The sequence below is a fragment of the Misgurnus anguillicaudatus genome, chromosome 18, assembly GCF_027580225.2.
Source record: "Misgurnus anguillicaudatus chromosome 18, ASM2758022v2, whole genome shotgun sequence".
In the NCBI taxonomy this organism is placed as follows: Eukaryota; Metazoa; Chordata; class Actinopteri; order Cypriniformes; family Cobitidae; genus Misgurnus; species Misgurnus anguillicaudatus.
Genome location: NC_073354.2, coordinates 36540103 through 36559990, shown reverse-complemented (window position 1 = coordinate 36559990; position 19888 = coordinate 36540103). Strand labels below are relative to the sequence as shown.

General features: G+C 39.8%; 1 protein-coding gene across 5 annotated transcripts in view; it reads left to right on the top strand.

The window, feature by feature from the left end:
* The window catches only part of pak5 (p21 protein (Cdc42/Rac)-activated kinase 5), a 52168-nt gene that overhangs the window by 29429 nt on the left and 2851 nt on the right, over nt 1-19888 (top strand). For 3 of the 5 annotated variants that reach the window (XM_073856399.1, XM_055185520.2, XM_055185521.2), the window contains 7 exons: nt 19-242; nt 705-749; nt 10203-11021; nt 14787-15284; nt 15689-15822; nt 17308-17434; nt 17750-17875. In XM_073856399.1, the coding sequence (XP_073712500.1) occupies nt 19-242; nt 705-749; nt 10203-11021; nt 14787-15284; nt 15689-15822; nt 17308-17434; nt 17750-17875 (1973 nt within the window). The remainder of the gene's footprint in view (nt 1-18; nt 243-704; nt 750-10202; nt 11022-14786; nt 15285-15688; nt 15823-17307; nt 17435-17749; nt 17876-19888) is intronic. The other 2 variants (XM_073856400.1, XM_073856401.1) reach the window with 2 other exon arrangements.

Genomic DNA, 19888 nt, shown 5'->3' with positions numbered 1-19888 from the left:
CTCTTTGTGCCATTACAGGTTTTTCCAGCTTTTCCAACATGTTTGGAAAGAAGAAGAAGAGGCTGGAAATATCGGCCCCCTCCAACTTTGAGCACCGCGTTCACACGGGCTTCGACCCGCACAAGCAGACGTTCACCGGACTGCCACAGCAATGGCAGAGTCTGTTAGCTGACACGGCTAACCGCCCCAAACCCATGGTGGATCCGTCCTACATCACCCCCATTCAGCTCGCCCCTATGAAGGTACCCGACGATCACCATCATACATCTCACTGTCTGTCTGCTCTCTGAAGAGCTTTAGTCCTTCAATCTGTGTGGTGATGTGTATTTACTCTTATATCACCATAATAATAATAATAATAAGAGTGTTTCTCTTCAACTCTCTACTTAAACGCTGGAGTTACGAGCAGATAGATGAGATGTTAATTAAATGTAACCGTAGAGCAACACTGAGCTCAAGATCCTCCTACAGAGTACATCTCTGATTCAAGAGCGACGCTTTGCAGCGGCCAACGTGCTCGAATTGAGACCATTATCAGACTTTCAATCTGCTCCTCAGCAACGTGAAACTCTCATTGTGTGTACATGTAGATGTCTTACAGACCAAATGAGTAAATGAGCAAGAGATTTAAGAGATCAGCAGTGTTAATGGAGATATCTCTGAAGAGGGATGGACAGATTTTAATTCTCTTGCTCTCTTCACAGATATCTCCCAAGAAAGTCCGGTTGGCCGAATCGCCGTTGCGAAAAGTATGCCCTCTTTTCCTTCTCAGACCTTTGGTTTCTTTCTATTTCCCCGTCTGATTCCCTCCGCCGCTCGGCCACGAACACCTCTGGGCGTGGTTGTATGATGTAACTTTGACATCATCGATGCATGAGCCAAGACGAAAAGAATGATACGACCTAAACAATGTTTAACAAACTGAAATGCATGCAGAATTTTTAAAAGTTTCATTGCACATGAGCTAATCTGATTCATAAAGCCTTTATGAATGCTAAATGATGAGTTGTGTCATTGGAGCTGTGATGGATCATTTCATGAAAGGATAAGGTCAGTCTGTTAGCATGAATCATAACATTGAGTTATTATTGTGCATGGGTTCATACACGTATACGAGTGTTACACATGTGATTGTTCTTAAACAGGAGGTCGATTCTGTCCGAGAGCCGAGACGTTCGTGGACTGATCCGATGACCGTTAACTGGATTTTACTGAGCGCTTCTCTAAAGTGTGAAAAACATTATGGCCCTCACACACACACATGGTATAAAACTCCATTAGTAGGGTCCAGATCTTTATTTCCTGATAAAACGTCGAGCTTTATTTTTCAACATGAATCATGAGTATATATATAAAGACATACAGTAGTGTAGTATACTTACAGTACACGTGCGGGCTGAAGACTGCAGCTCTAATGGGTTGAACGTGTCTCTTAATCTCTCTACGTAAGAGTTTTATATGACAGCAGTTTACTCATTGGCATGTAAATGATTTTCATTGGCTGTGCTCTGGGGTCTGTGAGGTCATCAGGGTCACCGTGCGAGTCACTGGGTCTTTAGTCGAGTGTATTTATAGAAATGCTTGGCTGGCTGGCGCTGTGACGCACCGATGATGTTCATGTTTCCCTTATGGCAGACCATCTGTTAACCGGTTGGACGAGGATTCGGCGTTTTCTCGTGCGTCCCGTGCAGTTTAACGTCCTGCCTCTCTCTCTCTCATTAAGGTGAAGTTGTTTTAATTTTGGCTCGTGTCTTGAACGTTCCTGTCGTCTGTGAACTTCACTGACTGTCGCAGTGGATTGATCATGACTGTGGTGGTTTTAAAGAGGCTGCAGTTACTAAAGGGTTAATGCATAATGTCTCATGACACTTTTGTGGTGACACATGGAGATTTTAAAGACAGCTGCATGCATTCACGTCAGATAAATGAAGAGAGTGTCGGGGAACAGAAGAGGCTCAGGGCCGAGCTGCAGCGCTAGCGGCTCAATGCACGGCGTCATGCAGCAAGACGAAAACCTGACGTTAGGCCTCCGTCACAAAGCCAGCGCGTCCGTACGATGTGAGCGATGGACAGACAGACAGAAGTCAGAGCGGCAGGTGCAGGAGCGGAGGGACGGAGTAAAACTTTGTCGTCGGCCGGAGCTGCAGGTGTGTCGTTGTGAGACACTGATAATAATCAGACTGCCGTGTCTCGCTTTATTTAACTTTTGTCCGAATATCTTACACAGTACACCTCACTTTCTTCATGCGGCATTATTTGATTATTTCTGTAACTTTAATGATCTTGCTTGATTTAATAAAGTGTACTTCAGATCATTTTATTTTTTAAAAAGTCAAAGTTTCATTCTCTTACAACAACAAACTAAAAGCTAATAATAACATTACAGAATTCATTAAACCTCCCTCCCACACAGTGATGTCATTAAGAGACGGACTTAAGTGGCTTTCCTTTAATTTAGTGAGGGATTTGAACAAAACTGATGAACACAAAAGTGTGTGTGTGTGTGTGTGTGTGTGTGTGTGTGTGTGTGTGTGTGTGTGTGTGTGTGTGTGTGTGTGTGTGTGTGTGTGTGTGTGTGTGTGTGTGTGAGTTCACAAACCAATGGGTGATGTCACGCACACTATGTCCATATTGGCCACCAAACATTTCCATGTTTTCCCTGTTTAAAAACTGTTACATAAGTAGTTACACGAGTAAGTATGGTGGCACAAAATAAAACGTCAATATCCGACAATATCACTGCGCCCGAAGTCAAAGTGCTGCAAACTAAGGCCTGGAAAATAGTGGGGAACTCTCTGCAATTTGTTTTGGAATATTGTTTTTTTACAGATGACTTTTCTGTGAGCTTCATTATTATTTTTTTTAAATCCATGTGGCTTCTTAATCTTTAATCAAAAACACAAATCTCCTCCCCGCCTCAAAACAATCTCTCTTTACTTCTTATAAGGGCAATCCATCTAGAATTTCTTCAAACCCTTTCTTTCCATGAATTAGAGCGTATTTGACTCGGACAACAATCAGCCTCTTACAGTATCCTTCTTTAAATGTATTTATTATCAAAATTACTGAAAAAAGAACTAATGTTACAGGTCAAAAAACTGTGATGCTCCCATCTTTCTATCTCTCTAAAAAACCAGGTCAACTCGACCAATTATCTTAAAGGAGCTTCAAAATAAAAGTTTTCCAAAATTGCAAATTACACATAATATTTTTGTTCATTACACAGATTTAAACACACTATATATGAATTAACAATAAACTTTGAATATGGCTCTTACACTTCTGGTCATATGTTATGGCAGATTGGCAACATGACCCAACTTTAAATGATTTAATCAATTCCTGATGGACAAATTCAAGTCCAGCCCTACCTTTATTTAATCCCAGAAGCCATTTCTCTTGGATATACATCACCAGAGGGAAAAATAAGACAATCCATACTTCCGTTTCATTGTGACTTTAAGTGATACATTTCAGGGGGAACTGTGTGTGTGTGTGTGGGGGGGTCATTTTTAGACAATACTTTTTTTTAATGATCTCACCTAAATGTTTTCTCAGTCAGTGTTTTTGTCTTTACAATGGTATAATGATGGTGCACACGAGCTTACACACAGCACAAGGGTGTTTTAAACAAATTTACATGAATACATGCAAAGATGGAGATTTTGACATTATTTTGTGTACATGAAATGTGCCCTTCATGGCTCTTCAGTTTGCTGTGTGCAGCGTGTGACTGATAAATGTGCAGGGGAGAAATTCAACTAAAATTGCATTAAATCTTGTTTACATTTAAGTTCCCTGTTATATGCAACTTTACAATATTTTCAAATTCCCAGTTTATTCCCATTAATTTCCATGGAAAGTTTCTAGCCTTGAAACTTCCTGGAATTTTGCAACCCTAAACAGCCTCTGTTGTGTATCTCTTGTGTTCACTTAGCTTTTGTGTATTTCTCTTCTGCTTTGTGATACACAACTGTGACACTATCAGAACTTCTGGCATGTGACGGTTCCTTTAACCAAAGCCGATTTTCAAGCCCTGTTGTTGGTGTTGTTGTTGTTGTTGTTGTTGTTGTTGTTGGTGTTGTTGTTGTACTGTGCATGTTTTTGGGTGCTGTAGCTCCAGTGCTTAGATGCAGTAAGTGATGTTGACCAGCAGGTGGAGACAGAGACTTTAGAAACACTTCAGAAATCTTACAGCAAACTGTCATCTTAATATTTTTTGCAAAAAACTTCAAACTTTAACATAACAATGTGTATTTAACAGCTTTTACAAAACTCTATATTGTACTGTAGAATTACATTCACCTGTAGTCAAATTTGATTAGAAATTATAAATCACTTCTAATAATTTTATATAAGTGTGAAATATTATGTCAGTATCTTAAAGCGTAACATGCTTTTACTGTGTCTTATAAATAAGTTGTGTTTGAGCTGAATGACTCCATGAGCAGGTAGTTGTAGTTGTATGATGTGAATGCAGATATAATAGAGCGACTGCGCAGTACTGTACAGAGACTGCAGCCAAGAGCAGTGTCATTAATTACGTCCACGCCGCTGCACACTTCATTAGGTTCAAGGTTAATACTCAGCTTATCTGTGGATGAGGACGCTCCTCACCGCACCTTCACCACACTTACCTCCAGACACTCGCACTCGCCGATCGGTTACAGCTTATCAGCTCACGACAGACCGCAGCTGAAATATAGGACCTGTCACCACACAGCTAATGCTAACAGAGAGAGAGAGAGAGAGAGAGAGAGAGAGAGAGAGAGAGAGAGCTTCTGATTTAAATTGAATGTGGAAGATTTCTAAGGTCTCATTTGATTCAGAGTTTGACACATAATTAACCTCCATCACCTCTTCAGTTCCCTGTCAGCTGTTTTACTGTCTGTTGGCTACAAACAATGTTACCTTTTAAGGTAGCATCACACTCAGGGCCCAAAATTCACTTTACACCAAAACATTTTAACAGAATTATGTTTACTCTTAAAATTAAGTTGTGATGTTCTTCACAGTGATGCCATAGCTTTAAAGAACCATTTCTTAATCTGAAGAAACTTTTTCACTACAAATAATTTCTTGTCAAAACGTTCTTCATCAGATGTTTAAGGTTCTTCGTTAGATGTTTAAGGTTCTTCGTCAGATGTATAAGGTTCTTCGTCAGATGTTTAAGGTTCTTTGTCAGATGTTCTTTGTCAGATGTTTAAGGTTCTTCGTCAGATGTATAAGGTTCTTCATCAGATGTTTAAGGTTCTTCGTTAGATTTTTAAGGTTCTTCATCAGATGTATAAGGTTCTTCGTCAGATGTTCTTCATCAGATGTTTAAGGTTCTTCGTCAGATGTATAAGGTTCTCCGTCAGCTGTTTAAGGTTCTTTGTCAGATGTTTAAGATTCTTCGTCAGATGTTTAAGGTTCTTGTCAGATGTTCTTTATCAAATATTTAAGGTTCTTCATCAGATGTTTAAGGTTCTTCGTTAGATTTTTAAGGTTCTTTGTAAGATGTTTAAGGTTCTTCGTTAGATGTTTAAGGTTCTTTGTTAGATGTTTAAGGTTCTTCGTCAGATGTATAAGGTTCTTCGTTAGATGTTTAAGGTTCTTCGTCAGATGTATAAGGTTCTTCGTCAGATGTATAAGGTTCTTCGTTAGATGTTTAAGGTTCTTCGTCAGATGTTTAAGGTTCTTCGTCAGATGTTCTTAATCAGATGTTTAAGGTTCTTCGTCAAATGTATAAGGTTCTTCATCAGAGGTTTAAGGTTCTTCGTTAGATTTTTAAGGTTCTTTGTAAGATGTTTAAGGTTCTTCGTCAGATGTTTAAGGTTCTTTGTTAGATGTTTAAGGTTCTTCGTCAGATGTTTAAGGTTCTTTGTCAGATGTTTAAGGTTCTTTGTCAGATGTTTAAGGTTCTTCGTCAGATGTATAAGGTTCTTCGTTAGATGTTTAAGGTTCTTCGTTAGATGTTTAAGGTTTTTTGTCAGATGTTTAAGGTTTTTTGTCAGATGTTCTTTGTCAGATGTTTAAGGTTCTTTGTCAGATGTTTAAGGTTCTTCGTCAGATGTTTAAGGTTCTTCGTCAGATGTATAAGGTTCTTCGTCAGATGCATTAGGTTATTTGTTAGAGGTTTAAGGTTCTTTGTCAGATGTATAAGGTTCTTCATTAGATGTTTAAGGTTCTTGTCAGATGTTCTTTATCAAATATTTAAGGTTCTTCGTCAGATGTTTAAGGTTCTTCGTCAGATGTTTAAGGTTCTTCGTCAGATGTTCTTAATCAGATGTTTAAGGTTCTTCGTCAAATGTATAAGGTTCTTCGTCAGATGTTTAAGGTTCTTGTCAGATGTTCTTTGTCAGATGTTTAAGGTTCTTTGTCAGATGTTTAAGGTTCTTTGTCAGATGTTTAAGGTTCTTCGTCAGATGTTTAAGGTTCTTTGTTAGATGTTTAAGGTTCTTCGTCAGATGTATAAGGTTCTTCATCAGATGTTTAAGGTTCTTCGTTAGATTTTTAAGGTTCTTTGTAAGATGTTTAAGGTTCTTCGTCAGATGTTTAAGGTTCTTTGTTAGATGTTTAAGGTTCTTCGTCAGATGTATAAGGTTCTTCGTTAGATGTTTAAGGTTCTTCGTCAGATGTATAAGGTTCTTCGTCAGATGTTTAAGGTTCTTCGTTAGATGTTTAAGGTTCTTCGTCAGATGTGTAAGGTTCTTTGTTAGATGTTTAAGGTTCTTTGTCAGATGTTTAAGGTTCTTTGTCAAATGTTTAAGGTTCTTCGTCAGATGTTTAAGGTTCTTCGTCAGATGTATAAGGTTCTTCGTCAGATGTTTAAGGTTCTTTGTTAGATGTTTAAGGTTCTTCGTCAGATGTTTGGGGTTCTTCATCAGATGTTTAAGGTTCTTTGTCAGATGTTCTTTGTCAGATGTTTAAGGTTCTTCGTCAGATGTTTAAGGTTCTTCGTCAGATGTTTAAGGTTCTTCGTTAGATGTTTAAGGTTCTTCGTCAGATGTATAAGGTTCTTCGTCAGATGTTTAAGGTTCTTTGTCAGATGTTTAAGGTTCTTCGTCAGATGTTTAAGGTTCTTCGTCAGATGTTTAAGGTTCTTCATCAGATGTTTAAGGTTCTTCGTTAGATTTTTAAGGTTCTTTGTCAGATGTTTAAGGTTCTTCATCAGATGTTTAAGGTTCTTCGTCAGATGCATAAGGTTCTTTGTTAGATGTTTAAGGTTCTTCGTCAGATGCATTAGGTTATTTTGTTAGAGGTTTAAGGTTCTTTGTCAGATGTATAAGGTTCTTCATTAGATGTTTAAGGTTCTTGTCAGATGTTCTTTATCAAATATTTAAGGTTCTTCGTCAGATGTTTAAGGTTCTTCGTCAGATGTTTAAGGTTCTTCGTCAGATGTTCTTAATCAGATGTTTAAGGTTCTTCGTCAAATGTATAAGGTTCTCCGTCAGCTGTTAAGGTTCTTCGTCAGATGTTCTTCGTCAAATGTTTAAGTGTCTTCATCAGATGTTTAAGGTTCTTTGTCAGATGTTTAAGGTTCTTCGTCAGATGTTTAAGGTTCATCGTCAGATGTTTAAGGTTCTTCGTCAGATGTTTAAGGTTCTTCATCAGATGTTTAAGGTTCTTCGTCAGATGTTTAAGGTTCTTTGTTAGATGTTTAAGGTTCTTCATCAGATGTTTGACGTTCTTCGTCAGATGTTCTTCGTCAAATATTTAAGGTTCTTCTTCAGATGTATAAGGTTCTTCGTCAGATGTTTAAGGTTCTTTGTCAGATGTTTAAGGTTCTTCTTCAGATGTATAAGGTTTTTGTCATATGTTAATTAAGGTTTTTTGTTAGATGTTTAAGGGTGTACTCACACTATCCAAACCAAAGCGCGCTCGGGTGCGTTTGACCCCCAAAGCCTGGTTCGTTTGACTAGTGTGAGTGCTCTGTTTCGCGCCCGGGCTCGGATTGGTTAATCGCGCCGCAGCCGGGTTGCAGAGGTGGGCCGGAGCGCGGTTCACTTGGGCTCAGGCGCGGAAGGCTGTGGTGTGAGCGCAATCGCGCCTGAGCGCGATTCAAAAGGTGAAGACGTCAGTTGCGCGACCACTCACCTTCATCTGCCTCCGTAAAAACCTTTTGATGCGCGCAGCGGGGTTACGTGAATGTCCGCGCTGCGCACGTGACAGATCAACTAAGCAATATGATGACATGAGAGAGGGCTGTCTGTAATCGCGCACCAAACGACTTCGAATAAAAAAACACAGACCTATCATTACGGTGGGTTCCAGTGTTCAGTGAGAGCTTTACTTCCTGCTTTTTTCAAAACAATCGCATCTTAATGACGAAAGCGCGCCCGGACTCGGATCGATAAAAGTACAGTGTGAGTGCATGCACATGGGGGAGTAGGGAGGGGTGACATTCGCGCTGGGGCATGGTTTGGTTTGGTTTGGATAATGTGAGTGCGCCCTAAGGTTCTTCGTCAGATGTTTAAGGTTCTTCATCAGATGTTTAAGGTTCTTCGTCAGATGTGTAAGGTTCTTCGTCAGATGTGTAAGGTTCTTTGTTAGATGTTTAAGGTTCTTCGTCAGATGTTTGGGGTTCTTCATCAGATGTTTGATGTTCTTCGTCAGATGTTCTTTATCAAATATTTAAGGTTCTTCTTCAGATGTATAAGGTTCTTTGTCAGATGTTTAAGGTTCTTTGTCAGATGTATAAGGTTCTTCGTTAGATGTTTAAAGTTCTTTATCAAATATTAAAGGTAGGTTCTTCGTCAGATGTGTAAGGTTCTTCATCATATGTTTGACGTTCTTCATCATATGTTCTTTGTCAAATATTTAAGGTTCTTCGTCAGATGTGTAAGGTTCTTCGTTAGATGTTTAAGGTTCTTAATCAGATGTTTGACATTCTTCGTCAGATGTTTAAGGTTCTTAATCAGATGTTTGACATTCTTCGTCAGATGTTTAAGGTTTTGTGTCAGATGTATAAGGTTCTTTGTTAGATGTTAAAGGTTCTTTATGAAACCATTCATTCCAAGATGGTTCTGTTCTTCTATTGCATCGTGAAGCAACTTTTATTTTTAAGTGTAGCTGCTTTTGTCTCACAACATCATTCTTTTATTTTTATTTTTATAATTTTCAGTCACTTCATCAAACCTTTCCCTCACTTTATGTGCAAGTGTTTACGTTCTGGAATGTGTTTCTACATTGTTTGTTATAAAAAACCTTTATGGGTGTAGATCTGATCACAATGCTTAATCTCTTCAGATGGTCAATGAATGACCTCAGAAGCGTAGAGGATCTTGACACCAGCATTAAAGAGATGGATTAGACTGCTTGTAGCTCCGCTGTGATGGACCTGTCTGTGAGATTTATTAGTGTTGAAGTAAAGCTCAGGCTGCATCAACACGCTTATGGTTACGATGGGACTCAATAGTGCTTCTGTTTCTGAAGAGATGCTCATAATAAGATCTTATCAATCTGGTCCTTAATTCATTTCAATCTCATTTTCTTCCTTTATATTGTTGAACCTTTGATGTTATTTGATTTAATAAATCAATCAAGGCCAATAGAAAAATTATCCTTGGATCTTAGGCTCACTTATTAAATCTCTCATAGTATTAAAGTAATCTCATCAAAACTATGAAATAACAGGTAAAACTATAAGAATTATGTTAACTAAATGCATCCAAAAAAAATGACGACTCTTTTATTTTTGATCATCTTCAGTGTAGTCCCTCTTCTTCTCTTGTCATTTTATCAAGCAGCTTCTTTAGGTTTAACCCTAAGATGATTTTAACATGACTGAATGACTTTACGTCTATTCTGGAATGCTTTTCTCCTCAATATTCAGTTCAAGTCATCTATTTAAAACAAAACTTTTAAATTGTAGTTTCCTATAAAAAGAAACTAGTATGTTGCCAGTTGGCACAAATATATTTCAGTCTACAGAAATACTTCAACAGTTAGGGCAAACGCCTTCATATTAAACTATTTTTAAGATCACAAAAAAATGATCTTTTTTAGGAACTTTCCTCTTTCTTTGTTCACAAGGTTGAATGAATGTTTTAGTGAGACTCAGTGATGTCTAAACACTTTCTAATCGTGTTTCTGACCTTTGTGTGTTCAGTGTGATATTGGGACAGAGCCTCATGGTGGCTACAGCCTTGAGTTGATATAAATGATGGTGTAATAGTTGACGTATGATGTTTGACTACTTTCATCTCTCGCTCTTGTAGACTATTGTCCGCGGCAGCAGGCCACCCAAGGATGCCTCCATCAACGGCCTGCTGGAGGAGTTTGACAACATCTCTGTGACTCGCTCCAACTCTCTTAGAAAAGAAAGTCCACCTGGGGCTCACCAAGCCGGCACCGACAAACCGCTATCAGCTTCGGCGGCGAACGCCGGCGGCCCGGAGGAGAACGGCTTCGCTCACCGTTACGGACGTTACTCCTGCGACCTGGACGGCAGCAAGGACTTTTTGCCGGACCCCTACCGTGACAAAAATGTCCACGACGGGGAGTGGGCGGTCGGACGGCACTACCGTTTCTCTCTCAAACAGAACGGTCATCCAATCCGGAGTCCGTTTTACCCCGACGCCATGCCGCAGAAATCTTCGGACTATGCCAAGATGCCTCCGGACTACCACGCCTACTTGGAGAGCAAAATGCGACTGTCAACGGACGAGATGACCACGGGAGGCAGAAGGGAATACTACCGAGCCTCTCTGGGTGGATCCAGTCAGGATTACAGGGAACAGGCGCTCGGAACCCCCTCCCGGGTCTCCGTCCGCAGCGACCAGGCGAACTTCCCCGATGGAGATTGGGGATACGGAGCGGGTCTCCGGGACGATTATGACAAGAGGCCAAAGTCTTCGTACGTCAGTCAGACGAGTCCCCGGCCGGCCATTCGCCAGCGTTCCAGGTCGGGTTCGGGCCTGCAGGAGCCCAGCCTGCCGTACGGGATGGGTGTGTTTAAAACTGCGGTGCAAGGGCCGTACGGCTCCTATACGTACCCGAGACTTTCAGAAAACGCTTCCTCGCTCATCATCGGCAAGGTAAAGCATACGTGAGTTTTATCTTTACAATAACGCTGCTGTGTAATGTCTCACATAATGCTGGGATCTAAAAACAAGAAATGACATCCACTATTCCAAAACTACTCGAGTTCAAAATGTGCCTTAAAGTAGTTTTAGCAATTTATTTGTATGAAACTCACAGATGATAGAGTATATAGTCCTCAAAATGACACCCAACACACTCCAGTCCTGCATTCATACACCAGTGATGAGTAACAATGAATATTCCTGCTGCCCATTTGTCAGTGATTCATTTCACTTCTTCATATACTGAATAATAATAACTTTTAAAGGGATAGTCCACCCAAAAATGAAAATTCTGTCATCATTTTCTCATCCTCATATTCTTCTAAACCTGTATGAGTTTCTTTTCTCTGATGAACACAAAAGAAGATATTTTGATAAATGATGGTAAGCACACAGCTGATTTTAACCATTGACTTCCATAGTAGGAAAATCAAATATGATGGAATTCAATTGGTCAACTAAGTGCTTACCATCATTTATTAGAAAAATATTTGCTTATTATATTTATTGCTTTTTCTTAACCGCAAATAGCTGAAAGAAATCTGTAAAAAAAAAGACAAACCAAAGCTCGGGTCTTATGAGGTTAATGCTTGTTTTTCACAACAGTACAGTCACAATATTGCATAGATATAAATATGTTTTGTAAGTGTTTTAATGTCAGTTTTTACTCCTGCAGCTCTCTTTGCGTCTCTCGTTTTCTCAGTTTAAAGTAGTATTATTGGCATGATTGAGTTCAGTTACAGTTTTGCTAAAGCTTTATACATAAAATGAGAAATAGCATAAAACACATGATATCATAAGGTGCTGGATAAACCCTAACCTAATATCTATAAACTGACATTAAACATGAAATTATGATGAGCAGGAGATCCTGTAGGTCTGATGATGGGTGAATGTTTTCTTCTCTCTCTTTAACTGATGACAGTGAAGGTGAAAGTTTGGTTTGTTTGTGTCTGATGTATTTTAGGGTCAGACTCTCCAGATCATCGATTGGTTTTGACTCGTCTCCGTTTTGTGTCTCTACTGACGGATTGCATTTTCTGTTTAGGTCACAGTAGGATTCCTGCTTACTTTAATTTTCCCAATGGTCCAAATATGAATTTTCTATTCTTTTATGATTGGTCTCTGTGCACCGTTCCCATCAGCCACAGGGCGTGTAAGAGGTGTTTTATCTCCGCTAGGACTCCACAGCACTGACTCTGTGATAGATCTCATGTCAGTTCTTAATCTACTCACCCGTGAAGAGGAGACGCAGGATTACTCATGAGACGAGTTCAGGAATCAATTCATGGAGCATTCAGCAATCTCACGGAGACTCTTTCAATTGAATTCACAGTTATTTAAATCAGATATAAGTGTGTATTACAAGCATTTAATGCAAGACACTGCAACAACAGAACTTGTGCTGCATTGTGAACACATTGAATATACTAACATCGCTAAACCTTCCAAAAATCAATACAATCCATTTCATCTAACCTAACAATGAAAAACATGATAGTAATGAATATTGCTATATTTTCTCATAGTTATTCTCATAGAAGAATTACTATACCAGCAGCACACACAAATAAACAAAAATAAGCTTAATGCTGAGCAACATTTATTTTTGTTAGTTTTGACATCAAAGCACAGAATCCACCACTGACGTCATCGCTCGGGTCACTTTGAGCTGTGGGAATCTCGTGGGTGCCGGTCGGTGTCACGCGCTGTGATGAACTGATGTTGCGCTGCTTTCCTATTCTGCAGTGCTTGCATAAAACCGCTGCCACAGAATTCAATTTCACACTCCACTTGTGTTGTTCATTACGCTGCCAAATTCAGATTAATGTGCGTTTAAAGAACACAGATCAGCCCGCGGCCTCGCGACTCCTCTGTCCCATAAACACCCGCGCCCGGCCCGAATGATTGATGAAACGCCTCCGATGTCGTAATTACACGCCACGCCACACCGTCACATCGAATTCCCCGCGTGCACGTGCACTAAGTTTCTAATAATAAGACGGTGTGTGTCATGTTTTTGTGCTCGGGGGTGTGAAGAGAGAGAGAGAGAGAGAGAGAGAGAGAGAGAGAGAGGGTGGATGTGCATGTCATTCAATCTACTGTACGTTACCGCCCGTGAGCGTGGAGAATGGGAATGGGTTCCCCGTGCAGTCTTCCACATTTTCTGTTACTGCTTTGTTGAATTTTTGCTTTGTCCTCACACCGTCTCAGCTTTATGAACAATAGTTATTTTTGTAAATGGTTGTAGCGTTGATGTTGTAACTAAACACAATCATTCAATTCAATTCAATTCAATTCAATTCAATTTTATTTATATAGTGCTTTTCACAATAGTTAATTGTTTCAAAGCAGCTTTACATTAATAGAAACAGTGAAAAGCACAGAAAAGCGACAGATAGCACAACATAATACACGATAGCATAAGCAGTTAAATTTGCTCCTGCTATGACTCAACATTATAAGTGAGCGTATTACTAATGTAACGTCTAGAAGAGGAAGTTAAGCCCAAGAAGGCTGCCTCCCTGGGTTAAAAAACCCCCTAGTACAAAAAACCTGGGCTTTTAGCCGAGGAAATAAAAAAAAGTCCTAGGAGGGAAAAACCCTTGGTAGATATATATATATATATATATATATATATATATATATATATATATATATATATATATATATATATATATATATATATATATACACACATATAAACAGATAAGGAGATTAAGGGCTCAGTCACACCAAAAGCGCTTTAAACGCTTGCAAACGCAAGGCGCGACGCACTGCCTTTTTTAAAAAAGAGCAGTGCAGCGCGGCTTTTCATATTGCTAAGCAACCACCGAGTCAGCTGTCTTGTCAATCAAATATTGAAGCGTGTGCGCTCTTTTGCTGTTAACTGTCATATTAGCAGAAACTTTAAAAAGAGGGCGCTTGCTCTGACCTTGTTTGAGGGTGAGAGATGCACAAACACGCAGGAGAGAGTGAGCGAGTGGAGTCCGGTTCTTCAAAGCAACTGTAAACTTCGCCACAACGTAAGGCCCGCCTCTCCCCTCATTCGATTGGACAATGGAAGACGCGAATGACGTCAGGCGCTCCTCCGCTCTCAGCGCTCCTTCAAAAACGCGTGCGCGGCAGGCGGCAGAAAACCGCAAGGCGCTCGGCGCGCATAAACAGCGCGCAAACGCGCCCTGCCCATAGAATATCATTCAAAAAAGGCGCCTGCAACTGCCATAAGCGCTTTTGGTGTGACTGAGCCCTAAGCGGGTTTTGCCGGTGATCGTTGGTCAGGCATCAGCTGGGCATCACGTTGAAGGACGGCCAGTAGATCCGAGGTGTGCCGACTTTCACATTTACCTGAACTGGGTCTGTTTGTCTCATTGTCCTCGGGGTCGAGGACGAGACAGGGAGAGAAAAACAAAATCATATTAGCGTAGCCGTTCACAATCATGCCAGTACAGTTGAATTAAATGTCATGTAATGGTGTGTAAGTATAAATGCATTAAATCTGTGGAAGGTAAAATTCCTTCTGTTTCTGTTTTGGTGTTGCTGAATTGAAACCTGCTGTTATAGATTCAGGAGAGTTTGTTAGTTGTTACCAGCAGCTTCTTCATAAATGAGCTGTTTGAAATCATGCAGCAGTAAATACGTCCGACTATAGCACTGATGTTTCGGTCATTACATCCAGAAATCATGACTCAAACTCTTTCCTCACCTCAACAACAGGGCGAGTATGACAGAGCGTCTCGTGACGGCAGTCCACAGATACCGGGGGCTGAGACGTATCCGCGCGGGCCCCTTAAACTACCTCAGAGCCACAGCAAACCCGGTTACCATCCCGGTTTCCAGTATCCACCGCCCTTTCACTACAAGCCTTCACCCTATCACCACCCAGCCTCGCAACCCAGCCCTCCTTACACCCCACAGGGCGCTCACTCCCAGCCGTCGTCTCCTTACATCCCGCCCGGGGCGTATCCCCCGCCCAGCTGGGGCTCGGCCTCGGAGCAGCCGCCCTCTAGGGTGTCGCACGAGCAGTTCCGGGCGGCCTTGCAGCTGGTGGTGAACCCGGGCGACCCGCGGGAATACCTGGACAACTTCCTAAAGATCGGAGAGGGCTCCACGGGCATCGTGTGCATCGCCACGGAAAAGCACAGCGGCAAGCAGGTGGCGGTTAAAAAGATGGACCTCAGGAAACAGCAGCGACGAGAACTTCTCTTCAATGAGGTGAGCCGTCGCTCTGCTCGCGTCATACTGTACGTATGTGATGATGGGGAAAGAGTTGGGCTTGTAACCTGAAGGCAGCCAGTTAAGTTCTCAAGCGTCTCCATCAGACATCTCTTCCTCTGACACCACTGCACCTGATCTCTCTCTCTCTCTCTCTCTCTGTGTATTCACTAAGGCCAAATCACATGGATCTAATAAACGCCAACAAACCCCTGTTGTATCAAAGTAAATGAGAATTTAAAATGTTGCGGTTGTGTTGGTTGTTGTTGGAGCACTAGTGTGAATTGGCCTCTTCTCACTAGGATGGGTTAAATGCAGAAACCTGCCCTGGTTGACCTGATGTGTGTTCTTTGTTCACTGTGAGATGTCAGTATTTGAATCGTGTGGATTTGATCTGTTTGCAGGTGGTTATAATGCGGGATTACCATCATGAGAATGTTGTTGACATGTATAATAGTTATCTGGTTGGTGATGAACTCTGGGTAGTGATGGAGTTTTTAGAGGGCGGAGCCTTGACTGATATCGTCACTCACACCAGGTAAGACGCTGATCTTAATGCTCCTGTTTTCATTAAATCAGGCGTTATGTATTTGATAAACTATAGACGTGTGACGTCTTTCATTTCTGAAAAGACAATGTGTATTATTTCAGGAATTGGTTCCCTGTTATTTGAAAGTGTTGAGTTTGTGATTTTAAGTTGGAGACACTTGAAGAGTTTTGTGTAATTACAGTCATTGGTGTTGTTCATCAGTTGGGTGTAATTGCAGCGTTCAGAAAGACGGCTGCTCGTGTCGACACCGCCAGACTCTTCATTACGTTCAGAGGAGGTGGATCTCTTGTACCACAAAAAATCACTGTAAAGCCCCCGTCCACTGACTACACAGACCTGAGATTATAAACTCAAGATAGGCAGCATCGTCTGAGACTTTTACTCTAAGAAGCAGAAAAACCTTCATCTGATCCTTTCCTGTTATTCTTCATGTTTTAGGGTTAATATTTATAGCAACCTGGTTACGAGGAAAAATCATCTTTGGTTTGAAGGTTTACTGTTCTTCAGACAGCTTCATGTTTTCAGTTTATAGTAGTGATGCTCAAGGCCTTTTTGTAGACAATTAGGACATCTATCTGTTTCAATCATAGAAATTATATTTTCCAACACAAATTCTGCTATTTGGAAACGACTCATTTAGGCCCAATTCCAATTCGATTTGATACCCCTTCCCCTTGAAACTGAGGGTTACATACCAAAATATTCCCCTAAGAAATGGGACACCACTACTAGACTGTTACACGTCATCATAAATCATTGATAGCTCCTACGTCATAGATCTGTTGATGTAATAATACAATAAAATATAATCTTACAATTACATATTAAAAAATATGAACTATAACAAAGTCAATAACATTATCAAACTTTTGAGAACACAAGCGTATACATGAACACAAGATTAAAGGCAACATAAAACAAGTGATTATTTGTTATTAAAATACTTTTTAATATCAAAAAATATTTACATTTATGGGCCATATTGGACATTTATCATTCCCCTTCGTCTGAAGTGTGGTCCCAAAAAATCTTAGTTTGAAGGGCTACCTTGCTCCTTCCCCTCAGCCAAAAGAGAATTGAGACACCCCTTCACGTGAACGTGCAAAACAAAGGGGAAAGAGTAAAGGTGATTTGTGATTGGGCCTTACATGTGTTTGCTTGTAAATGATATGATTCTGATTTGATTCTTTTATTATCTTACAGTATGTGTGCAAACACATGAAAACACAATGAATATATGCCAAAGTATTGTTTCACTGTGTGTGTTTGTGTTGAAGTACATAATCACATAGTGGCTCCTGAACATCTCAGAGAGAGAAATGTTATTGCTCAGAAACATCATGTAGTTTAGTTCTCAGTTATGTTTCATTGGTTTCTCTGATGAGAAATATTTGAATTGACAGTCTGTGAGATCTGTGATGTTTGTGAGAGGATTGCTGCATTGCTCTGAGATGTCTGATGGTTTTGTTTTAGGATGAATGAGGAGCAGATCGCTACGGTGTGTCTGTCTGTGTTGAGAGCTCTGTCGTATCTGCACAAACAGGGTGTTATTCACAGAGACATCAAGAGCGATTCCATCCTCCTGACCAGCGACGGACGCGTGAGTCAAAACACACGCAATACGGATTAATCACGAGCCGTTGATTTTCCTCTAGTGTACTTATCTCGTGTACATCTGATCAAATTCATTGTACTCGCTCTGATGAGAAACATTTGTGAACAGAGATTGTCATTAAACTGTCCACTGAACCACACAAAACTGCCGTGTAGAGTATGTGGATTAAGATGTTGTCATTACCTGTATGTGTATGTGCTCGAGGTTCAGCGGAGAGAAAAATCATCAAGAATCATAATTAGACGCTAATAAACTCTCTATGTGTCCTTGTTGTTAATAATATTCATTTCTTTTCCTCAGATTAAACTCTCAGATTTTGGTTTCTGTGCTCAAGTGTCTAAAGATGTTCCCAAGAGAAAGTCTCTGGTCGGGACGCCGTACTGGATGGCACCTGAGGTCATCTCCAGATTACCCTACGGCACCGAGGTAAAAAACCAGTGATGCCACAGTTACTTTGAAAAAGTAATCTGATTACTGATTACTGATTACTCCTTTAAAAAGTAACTAAGTTACTTTACAGATTACTTGATTTTAAAAGTAACTAAGTTAGATTACAAGTTACTTTGTTAGTTACATTCCAGTAGCTGCCAACACCCCCACTGCCTCAACATTAAAAATGACAACCGGTTTTGCCAACACTCACTTTATTGGAAGTGCATTTTTAACAGTAACGTCAACAATGTATCTCCTGACATTTTAAGTTGAACTGTTGTGTTTTAAAAAACTAATATATATATTAGAGTCTTTCTTGACTTCACTTAACATAAATAGGGGTGAGCAGGGGCCATTTTCAGAAAAACTTAATTTTAAAAGTTAATGTTTTAGAGGGAGATATATTTTTGCTGTGGTCAATAACTCACAAGTGTGGTCTATCAAAACCAATTTTGAACAAATGTAAAACGACTTCTGTATAATTTCACTTTAAACAAGAGTAGTGAATTGTTACTTTTGACCTTGACAGCAGGGACGAAAGTAACACACAGGTGGGTCAAAAGTAACACAACAAAACATGATAGATTTTTGTGTTACACTTGTTTTTATTAAATATATATTACTATGACCTCTTTAATATGTAACTGCAAACTTATTTTGTCATTTATCTTTGTAAAAAATAATTAAATTACATTTTTATTTTAAATTTCAGTTTTATCAAATGTTTCAAAAGCAACCAACAGTACAAACTTAAATTGCTGAGACTAAAAAAAAATTCAATAGTTTGAACACTATGAAAATAAAATTAAATCAACTTAGAATAATATCAATTTTTTACCATATTATACACAGTATTAGCAGCGGGACAAAACTAAAAAGTGTTACTTTTGACCCGACAGGATCTACTTACTCTATAAACTCGACTTACTTTTATTTTGAAAAACTGAGAAGTCTTCAGGATGTTATATACCTTGTAGATTTATCAGTATTGTAACACATGAAACGAGAAACACAACGCGTTGTAAGGAAAAAGACCGCTTTTGGAATGTACTTATCATGGTTGAAAACACAGTTCTGGATTTACACGTGGAAATCGGTGAGTAAATAACGCGATATTTGTCAACTCTTTCAGAGGTTATGTGCTAATATGCGGTCATAGTGAGATTTAGATGTTATCAGGGCTCTGAGAAAATCGCTTTGTTACTTTCGTTCTTCAACTCTCCCACACTTACTGGTTTTGCACTGAAGTCCAGCTTTTGTTGTTTGGGTAGTGGATGACCTCCTGCTCACTGTTTCTCGCCACCGGGTGGGACTTGCTCTTAGTTTCACTGTCTGCGCCGTGCCGCGACTCCAAATGTTTTTTTATTTTATTTATTTGACGTAGTGTTTTTGTAGCTGCATCTCTCTTCTCTCTCCATTGTACGTTGTTTACGTTTGTGTCGCTTACACGTGACCTGAATTGTCCTCGTGCTGAAAACGTGACTTGTCGCACACCTGACTTCACTTCCCGAGACGCAAGAAGAAATATACAAGAAAATATATATTTTACTAAGGAAAATTTCAAAAATAGTAACGCACAGTGACTTGGATAAGTAACTTTAATCTGATTACTGGTTTGGAAATATTAACGCGTTAGATTACTCGTTACTAAAAAAAGTGGTAAAATTAGAGTAACGCGGTACCGGCATCACTGTAAAAAACCCAACCGGCAGATGTTTCATCATAAATGAGTTCACTCGACTGATCCAAAATCTCTCTTTTGTTATTCATGGCACATAATCTTGTTTTGTTCATGTGAATCGGTCGCTCTGCAGAATTCATGCTATGAAGAGATGTTTTTGTAATAATGTGGTTACATTTCTCATCGTCTTCATTAAAGGGGCGGTGAATTTGTTGATTTTGTGTTTTATACTGTTGTCTGATGTCTACTTATGATGTTCGCATGGTTTTTACATTCAAAAACATCAAAAGTAATAAGTAATATGCTATTTTGTAACATGGATTAGT